The sequence below is a fragment of the Syngnathus typhle genome, linkage group LG1 (genome assembly GCF_033458585.1).
Source record: "Syngnathus typhle isolate RoL2023-S1 ecotype Sweden linkage group LG1, RoL_Styp_1.0, whole genome shotgun sequence".
NCBI lineage: Eukaryota > Metazoa > Chordata > Actinopteri > Syngnathiformes > Syngnathidae > Syngnathus > Syngnathus typhle.
Window position 1 is genome coordinate 4466606 of NC_083738.1, and position 10164 is coordinate 4476769.

The following is a 10164-nucleotide window of genomic DNA, read 5'->3' on the forward strand; positions in this document are numbered from 1 at the left end:
ATTATTTCTTATGAATGAACACAGTCAAACCTCTACATACGAATTTAATTTATTCCGGGACCTACTTCATATGTTGAAATAATCAACAATAATCAAATATTCCCATAGGAATGCACTGTAATTCGTTTAATTTGTTCCTTAATAAATACTGCAGATAATTACACATAGCAATAAAATAAATGCATTATATCAGGGAGATGTAAAATGAAATAAATTGCAAAGAATTAATAAATGTTTTAGTGTCCGTAACTTACTGTAACCTACAGTATGTAAACTTATATATATATATACGGATAAGCGGAAGAAGATGGATGGATGAGTATTGTATATATATTTTTTTCTATTTTTCAGTTTTCATTTTATCCAACTTGCATAATGTTAACATAACCCAATATATGGCCTTCTCACATATGATTATTTCAGTGGTCGTTTCGCCAGCAATCTCCTTGTCCTTTATCCATACAAACAGAAGGCGTTCCAGCTCTTCCAGGGTCGGGCTGTGGTGACGTTTAGAGGTGATGGTGATCCCCTTGGATGATTTGACCGCTATGAGGGCTTCCTTCTGCTTAATGATCGTTGAAACTGTTGACACGTTTTTACGGCCATAATGTTTCACAAGATCATGCCGCGCTCATGGTTTCTTATGATTGCTTGTTTTAATTGTAATGAAATCATCACTTTCAACCTTTCATCCTACTACCATTTGGGTTAGCCTTCTTGACGTCATCTCGACGTGCTGCTGTCTAGCGGGCTAACTATGATGGTGTCGAATGTTGGGAACATTTGTATATTTAAGCAATCTTATGTTGAGGTTTGACTGTATGTTATATTCATTCTTTAAGTTGCTTGTGTTTTCTTAAAAAAGAACAGAAATGAATTACACTGTGTATTTAAAATAGACCAAAAACTGCCAAATAAAAGGCCCTGCTAGCTTAATTATAATGTCATAGATCAGTGGTCCCCAACCCGCGGACCGGACGATCTGTGGATCATTTGGTACCGGGCCACACAAGAAAGAATAAATAACTTTCATTTTTTCTGTTTTGTCTGAGTCTGAACGAGCTTTTATTTTGAAAAATGGACCGGATTCTCCCCGGTCATTAACATAATAATAATAATATTAATATATTAATATTAATAACATTACATATATTATGTTGTTGACGCGATGTTATGAGGATGCTGCTAGTAAAGTTGCATAGGAGTACACAGTGGATTCATGTTTATTATTATACCATTGTTTTATGCCGGTCGTATTAATTTTATTTTGCTGTATTTATCCGCCACACCTTAAAAGCCAGTCCGTGGAAATATTGTCTGACATTAATCCGGTCCTTGGTGCTAAAAAGGTTGGGGACTGCTGTCATAGATCATCTTGTTGTAGTTCTTGAACCCTTTTCAGAAACCGATGAGCACGAATGGTTCAACAACAAAGGCTACAGCAGGTCTTAAAACTCAGAGTTCAGATTTTTGGGTGAAATTTTGATTTATTTATTAATATTTTTTAGGGGGGTGTGGGAGTTAAGCGTTCTCAAGGTGATTTGATAGTGTTTCAAGTTCCAAGTGACAAAATGGCCGGGTTCGTAAGAGACCTGCTCGTTCTGTAATCTGTGGTTCCCTCTGTTTTGTGTAAACACAACCTCAACAACATTGCAAACACTGGAAACTGCCATCTAAACCTGCTGCATTTCTGTAATGTGTGTATATTTGATATATTCCAGGTCCAAATCAGACCATGGAACCTAAATGATAGTGACTTTGTGATGGATGGCTCTCAGCCTTTGGATCCAAGGAAGACCATCTTTGTAGGAGGTGTCCCTCGCCCTCTACGAGCAGGTACATTTGGATAATGGCCTCCCTGTGCGGTACACTGCCGTTGTTACACCGACTCAATTTGTCTGTTGCTGTCCTTCCAGTGGAGCTGGCCATGATCATGGACCGTCTCTATGGTGGAGTGTGCTATGCTGGTATTGACACTGACCCTGAACTGAAATACCCTAAGGGGGCAGGGCGAGTGGCTTTCTCCAATCAGCAAAGCTACATTGCAGCCATTAGCGCCAGATTTGTTCAACTGCAGCATGGGGAGATTGACAAAAGGGTAAGTCAATTTGTGATTAATTTTAGACTTAACATCAACCTAATTGGCTAGATTAGATTGGCTAGTATATTGCATATTTCTGTTTTCTTTTGTTTGTTTGTTTGCATTTTACCAGGGTATGGTGAATGGGTTTAGTTTGCATGCTTCTTCTTGGGAGCTAGTTACTGTGTGCTAGCAAGCATGCGTGTTAAGGGAAAAAAAGATGCAAATTCACTGTCAAAAATTTGAGAAGACTCAAACATGAAGCTACCAGGAACCCATTATCCTTCAGAGCTACAATATTCCGGAACATCAATCTACATGGGGTGCGCTGGTTTAAAAGGTTTAAAACAGGTTTTGAAAAACCAGAATAAAACTGTTTTGTCTGCCACGCAAAACGTATGCGAGCGAGCGTGCATGTGTGTGCATATGTAGGTATGGTATCCATGATAAGTGATGAGAAAAATGACGGAGGACCCGGGAGAGTCATCTCAGGGGGAGTCGAGTCAATTACTACATTAACTGTACTGTTATAAATGTGCGGCCCGAGTTCAGTTGAATGACATTCTGTGGTGTTCTCCTGATTTCAGCTTCAATATGCATAGTCCTTCCATTTTAACACTCAATACATTACTGTACATCTCCAGGTGGAAGTGAAGCCATATGTGCTGGATGACCAGCTGTGTGACGAGTGCCAGGGCACACGCTGCGGGGGGAAGTTTGCTCCTTTCTTCTGCGCCAACGTGACCTGCTTGCAGTACTACTGTGAATACTGCTGGGCGGCCATCCACTCCCGGGCCGGTCGCGAGTTTCACAAGCCCCTGGTGAAGGAAGGTGGTGACCGACCGCGGCATATCTCCTTCCGCTGGAACTAAGGCAAGGGAGAGAGAACCTAGGATTAGGGAGGGTCTTAGAGAAAGGGGTAGCTAAGGAACGGGGTTATTGGATGACTTATGATATGAAAAATATAAATGCACTTTTCTTTTAAGTTAAAAAAAAAAAAATCTACTTAATTTTTGTATTTTTTTAAATTGGGCCCTCCAAATGGTAACTGCTAAGAAGAGAGTAAAATCCCATTTCTGTTGTGACTTAAAGTGTGCATGAACATATGAATGCATTCTTTTTGGATTTAGATGTTTTCTTACCAGACTGTAGTTTTGTTTGGTGTTAGCTGGCAAAGCTGCTTACATTTGTTATCAAGAGTAACAAAATTTAATTAAGATTCATCATAATACCTAAATCAGTATACTGACTATGGAAGCTACATTACAGAGAGCATTTTTTTTGTGTGCAGAATTTGAGAACAAGTACCATTTACCAAAGTTTGAGTTGGATTAGAATAGAGGAGGAAAGATTGTTTTAGATGCTGAATTGATTTTTCTGGAAGCTGGCCAACGTCACATCAGTCTCCCCTGCCTCTGGCAAAAGCTGCGCTTGTATCGCTTTCAATTGTTTGAGGTCTCTGATTAAAGTTGACGCTATGTAACAGGAAAGGGCAAACCAAAGATTTGCATGAAACGCATCGTCGAGAGCAGACGTCATCGCGGGGTTATGGCGTCCTCTCGTCACGCGGCAGAGGAAGTACTGGTAGTCTTCTGGAGTTTAAGCTCATTAAGGCTCAGCCCTCGCGGCTCAGGTATTGGCAGTAGTATTTGCTCGCTTTATATTGTCAGGGATATTAGCACTGGAAGCTAACATGCTAATGTAGTACAAACTATGGGAATGCACAGTCCATTCTCCCTGAGCTGTCTTCATGGTGTACCACTGCACGCTCTACCTGGATTGGAGCTGCTCTCACTAATGTTGTGATTGGATATGGTTGTAGCTCAAATTTGCTGTCACAGAGAAACATATTATTTTATACATGGCCTGCTGATTTTTGTACAGCGTTTTATAGCTGATTATTTTGTCATGGACATATATACATTTATTATGCACTACTTTTCTAAATATTTTTTTCAATAGTCATTTAAGGCACATTTTTCACAGATGGGAGAACTCCTTTTGCAATACCTCATTTTTTTTCACTTGATGAAAAATAATTTTGTACCTTTGTTACTAAGAGATCCACAATTATGGTAAACTTAATTTAAGAAAAGAAAATGAATGATAATATAATTTTCAATTAGCTTTTATATATTGAAGTGCTGGTAAATCTGAACATTGTCTGGTGTATTGGTGTGATTCTGGAGCTTCAAAATAGGCTGTCATTAGCCAGTCATACATGCGTAGATTCTCCTCTGCCCTGATTAACATTATTACAGGATCCTAAGGCATGGCAAGACCTTTGTAAAAGATTTTGATAGTCTTGAAAATACATATATATTCTGGTATTTCACTCGTAGGTGTAGTTGATATGATTATGAGTAAAATGTTTTGGCTGCGGTCAACATGTCATCCTTCTATCACCTGAGTGGGTTTGAATATTTAGCTCCTCTTTCTGGGACTGCCTGTAAGTTCTACTTCTTGGCATGCATACCGTAATTATGTACTACAGAAACTACATGGCTAGTGATAATGCAGGACCTAATGATCTAATGCACTGGCGCTCCTTCCTTTTCATTGTCTCTTGGAGATCACCTCTCTCTACACGATGGAGTCTGCCTTCCTCACACAGAAACGTTTATGCAATCTACACTTTTGTAATGTAGAGAACACATGGTGTAGTACATAGGTGAGAAGACTTGATGATTTGACCCCTTTTGTGATGTGGCATGCTTTGGGACATATCCTGAATGTGATGTAATGTTGCAAGTTAACTGTGAGCCATTATGTGCAATACTTATTTTTCTTTCCGAAAGCAAGTCTTCGCAGTCAGTCATTCAATCCATAAATCATGCAGTCACATTATCGTTCCCTCCTTTTTGTTCCCTCCTTTTTATTCCCTCATTCGGATGTCTGCGAGACATAAATATAATATATATATTAAAAAAGTTAATTTATATATGAATTTATTTTTAAACATTTAGTTTTGTGCTTATGTACTTATTTTGCTACTACCATGCAACTGTGATTGAAAACATTGTATAAACAAGATTGATAATGTATTACATTTGCTATATTTTCAATTGAAATGTATGACTATGAATTGGATCAGATTTTTGTTATATTTTTGGGTGTGTTTAACTTGATGTCTAGTTTTTCTAATTGCTGTTTTGTGCTCTGCATTTTCAGATGCAATTGAATATGTCCCTTAGTACTACTTGATTGCAAATGTTCAATAGTTTTTAATTGTATGCTGGGAAAGTTATATAAACTTTTTTTTTTACCTAATATAATTTGAATTTTTATTTAGTAGTTTCACATTTATAATTTGGATTTTAAACTAATTTCACATTTATACACAAGTTCTAATTTTTATATTTTCCTCCTGATTATTATATACTACAATACGGACATCTGTTTTGATTGCTGATTTGTGGAAGTGAAGTAAAAACAAAGATCCAATGTCATTCATTAGCTGCCAACCTTGTTTAACTGTCTGCATACGTTTGAAGTATTTGTAACGTGCGATGTTGAATGAATAAAAGAGCTGTGAGGAAGAATCAAGTACTTTGGATTTAATGGGGGGCTTCCGTGAAGAAATGTTTCTTTATTTATATATATATATATATATATATATATATATATATATATATATATATATATATATATATATACCGTTTTTTTCCGTGTATAATGCGCCCCCATGTATAATACGCACCCTAAAAATGGCATGGTGATGCTGGAAAAAAGCCTGTACCCATGTATAATACGCACCCAATTTTTTTTTTTTGTTTGGTTTTTTTAAGTCCCAATGATCGTCACACACGCAGGGAGGCAATGGGTCCCATTTTTATAGTCTTTGGTATGGTCTTAACTAGGCTGGATTTTTTTTTTTTTTGTTGGCGTTGATTTCTCAGACTGCCCATAAAGGCACCACCGCGATCAGTGCGGACATGTGAAAAAGGCGTGCGGACATGTGAAAAAGGTGGCTCTGTATGGGAGAGAACTTGAAGAGGAATAAAAACACCCTTGGAAACCAAAACTTACCCCTCGTCGTGACTCGGAGCCGCAACAAATGTTTCTGATTTGTGTAGGGTACATTGTGACAGCAAACGAGCAGGTGATCGAGCAAGCGTCTGATACGAGAGCATTGCGTTCGTATGGAGCGTGTTTGAAGTGAACAGCAGAGACGAAAGGAACAAGGCAAACTGTTGTGAAATAAAATATTACCTGTAATACGCATTTTGTTATTTGCTGATTGAAACTGCTAATTAAACTGTGAATTGAAACTAATAGGAAGAAAACAACTCTCGCTCTTCATATAGCTGACGTGTCTTGCGCATCCGTTCTGCGCATCGGATCCATAGTGCGCATGCTCAGTGATACTGCCTTCGTATGACGTCCGGTCCGCAATGGAGATTAAAAAAACAAACAATATTTGACAATAACACACCATCAAGGATTGCACCATCGCATCAAACGATGTGTCGTCAATTATGAATTTTGCTGACTGTGTTGGGCAGGATGGCTGAATGCGATGCGCGATTGACAACAAACAAGAAGAAAGGTGATTTCAAGTTTTATTTCGAGGGAGATTTGTCACGTCTCGTCCCCAGTTTCGCTATGTGTCTAGGTTGCCATAGTTTCTGTTCGCGTCGCCCCTCCCTTCCTGTGTCACCTCAATCAATGTAACGTGTTTTGTATTTAAGTCCTGTCTGCCCCTCGCTCACCGTCGGATCATTGCATGTGTTACTGTCATGATATCTGTTTGGTTTCTGTTCCTGTCTTTGGTAATGTCACCCTGTCTTTTTGTTCCACGACTTTGTCGTTCAGTCCTGTTGTTGGTTTTGTTGTACCATGATTTTCTTACAAAAAAAAATAAAAAATTTAAAAAATAAATAAATTTGTACCCATGTATAATGCGCACCCCAGATTTTAGGACAATAAATTAGTTAAATTTTGCGCATTATACACGGAAAAAAACGGTATATACATAATAGGGGTGTAACGATTCATCGATACACATCCATTAATCGATATAATGCTCTACGATTTATTGGCATCGATGCTAAACGTAAACATCGAGTTATATCGCCGTGTTTGACCTCGGACATTAGACGCGACTATTTTGAAATCCAGTTCATTGTTGCTTGCTTCCTCTTTCCGGGAGCAGTGCGCGCCGTTGTTGTGTTGAGCAGAGCAGGCACGTGAAAGGGGAGTCGACAACTAGTACGCAGCTCCTGGGCTGGTCCTATGGCTAGTGTCCAAAAAGATGAGGAAATTTGCTCCCCTTTAGGCTTCAAGTCATTCGTTTGGAAGCACTTTGGATTCCAAAGAAAAGATGGCTCAACGGACAAGACACGTGGAGTTTGTAAATCCTGCCATGCGGTGATCAAATATTCAGGGACTACAAATCTCTATATTTATATTTAAAGAAAAAACACGACATCAAAGTTCAGTGTTAAAATAAGCACTTTGTATACTACAATACTCTTGTAATTTCCTAAATAAAGAGTTTGCAGTACTTTGTTGATTTTGCGTATGAATTGTTATAAATCAGGATATTGTTCTATATTTTGTATTAAAAATAAATAAATAAATCAATCGTAGAGCACTATATGTATTGTGAATGAATCACAACAGGCTTTAAGATATCGGCAAATATCGTATCGTGTATCTTTGTATCGATATATCGTATCGTGACAAAACCCGCGATTTACACCCCTAATATATATATATAAAAAAAAAAAATTCCCCTCTCACCCTCCGCGGGTGGTCTCCCACTCCAAGCTCGGGTCCTCTACCAGAGGCCTGGGAGCTTGAGGGTTCTGCGCAGTATTTTGGCTGTTCCTAGCACTGCACTCTTCTGGACTGAGATGTCTGATGTTGTTCCTGGAATCTGCTGCAGCCACTCCTCCAGTTTGGGGGTCACTGCCCCAAGTGCCCCAATGACCACGGGCACCACCGAGGCCTTCACTTTCCAGGCCTTCTCAAGCTCTTCTTTGAGGCCCTGGTATTTCTCTAGTTTCTCAAGTTCTTTTTTCCTGATGTTGCCATCGCTTGGTATTGCTATATCCACTACAACGGCATTCTTCTGCTGTTTGTCCACCACCACAATGTCCGGTTGGTTCGCCATCACCATCTTGTCAGTCTGGATCTGGAAGTCCCACAGGATCTTGGCTCGCCCGTTCTCTGCCACCTTAGGGGGTGCTTCCCACTTTGAACTAGGGGCTTCCAGTCCATACTCTGCACAGATGTTCCTGTACACCAGTGCTTCTCAATTATTTTCTGTTACGCCCCCCCCTAGCAAGAAGAAAACTATTCGCGCCCCCCCTCCCCACTGTGACTATCCTAACTTGTCTTGTAAGTCATAAAATGTTGCACTGTCGCAAACGTGACAGAAGTAACAATGAGAGCGCCACTGCCCCCTGCTGTAGTAAACGCGCAATTACACTTTATTCTAGTACTGCCAAAAAAAAAGCCTGTTCCCCAGGGTCACACGCGCCCCCCCAGGAATAGCAACGCGCCCCCCAAGGGGGGCGCGCCCCACTATTTGAGAAGCACTGCTGTACACTATGCCAGCCACTTGGTTATGACGTTCCATGTATGCTTTCCCTGCTAGCATCTTACACCCTGCTGTTATGTGCTGGACTGTCTCAGGGGCCTCTTTGCACAGCCTACACCTTGGGTCTTGTCTGGTGTGGTAGATCTTGGCCTCTATTGCTCTGGTGTTCAGAGCTTGTTCCTGTGCAGCCATGATGAGTGCCTCTGTGCTGTCCTTCAGTCCAGCTATTTCCAGCCATTGGTAGGATTTCTTGATGTCAGCCACTTCACTTATCTGCCGATGGTACATCCCATGTAGGGGTTTGTCCTCCCACGATGGTGTCTCTAGCCACTCTTCCTCTGTTTGCCATTGTCTGAGACATTCACTGAGCACGTCATCCATTCGGGCCTTTTCCTTGATGTACTCATGGATCTTGGCTGTTTCATCCCGAACAGTGGCTCTCACACTCAGTAGTCCTCGGCCTCCTTCTTTACGGCTAGTGTACAGTCTCAGGGTGCTGGACTTAGGGTGGAACCCTCCGTGCATGGTTAGGAGCTTCCGTGTCTTGACATCTGTGGTCTGCGTCTCTTCCTTTGGCCAGCTTATTATTCCTGCAGGGTATCTGGTATCTGACTGGCAGGGCGTAGCTGTTTATTGCCCGGATCTTGTTCTTGCCATTTAGCTGACTGAGGACTTGCCTTACTCGTTGTAGGTATTTGGCTGTGGCTCCTCTCCTTGTGGCTTCATCGAGGTTGCCATTTGCTTGTGGGATACCAAGGTACTTGTAGCTGTCCTCAATGTCTGTTATTGTTCCTTCTGGGAGTGAGACCCCTTCTGTATGGACTACCTTCCCTCTCTTTGTCACCATGCGACTGCACTTCTCTAGTCCGAATGACATTCCAATGTCTGTGCTGTAGATCCTGGTTGTGTGGATCAGTGAACCGATGTCTCGCTCGCTCTTGGCATACAACTTTATGTCATCCATGTATAGGAGGTGACTGATGGTGGCCCCATTTTTGAGTCGGTATCCGTAGCCAGTCTTGTTGATTATTTGGCTGAGGGGGTTCAGACCTATGCAGAACAGCAGTGGGGACAGAGCATCTCCTTGGTATATGCCACATTTGATGGAGACTTGTGCAATTGGCTTGTAATTGGCCTCAAGGGTTGTTTTCCACAGTCCCATCGAGTTTGCAATGAAGGCTCTCAGGTTCCTGTTGATGTTGTACAGTTCCAAGCATTCAGTGATCCATGAGTGTGGCATGGAGTCGTAGGCTTTCTTGTAATCAATCCAGGCAGTGCACAGGTTGGTGTGTCGAGTCTTGCAGTCTCGGGCAACTGTTCCGTCAACCAGCAGCTGGTGTTTGGCTCCTCTGGTATTGTTGCCTATGCCTTTCTGTGTTGTGCTCATGTATTGAGCCATGTGTACACTTATCTTAGCCGCTATGATGCCTGACATGATCTTCCATGTTGTAGGGAGACAGGTTATTGGCCGATAGTTGGATGGGACTGTACCCTTTGTGGGATCCTTCAGGATCAAGATTGTGCGTCCTTCAGTTAA

The 10164-nt window shown here is 41.1% G+C and overlaps 1 protein-coding gene across 3 annotated transcripts in view; it reads left to right on the forward strand.

Annotated features, from left to right (window-relative positions):
• The window catches only part of LOC133151356 (cytoplasmic polyadenylation element-binding protein 4-like), a 34948-nt gene extending 29326 nt beyond the window's left edge, over positions 1-5622 (forward strand). For 2 of the 3 annotated variants that reach the window (XM_061274315.1, XM_061274321.1), the window contains exons 9-11: positions 1722-1836; positions 1917-2098; positions 2725-5622. In XM_061274315.1, the coding sequence (XP_061130299.1) occupies positions 1722-1836; positions 1917-2098; positions 2725-2952 (525 nt within the window). In that variant the 3' untranslated portion in view covers positions 2953-5622. Of the gene's footprint in view, positions 1-1721; positions 1837-1916; positions 2099-2724 lie in introns of those variants that run through there. The other variant, XR_009713894.1, reaches the window with a different exon arrangement.
• The last annotated feature ends 4542 nt before the right edge of the window (positions 5623-10164 follow it).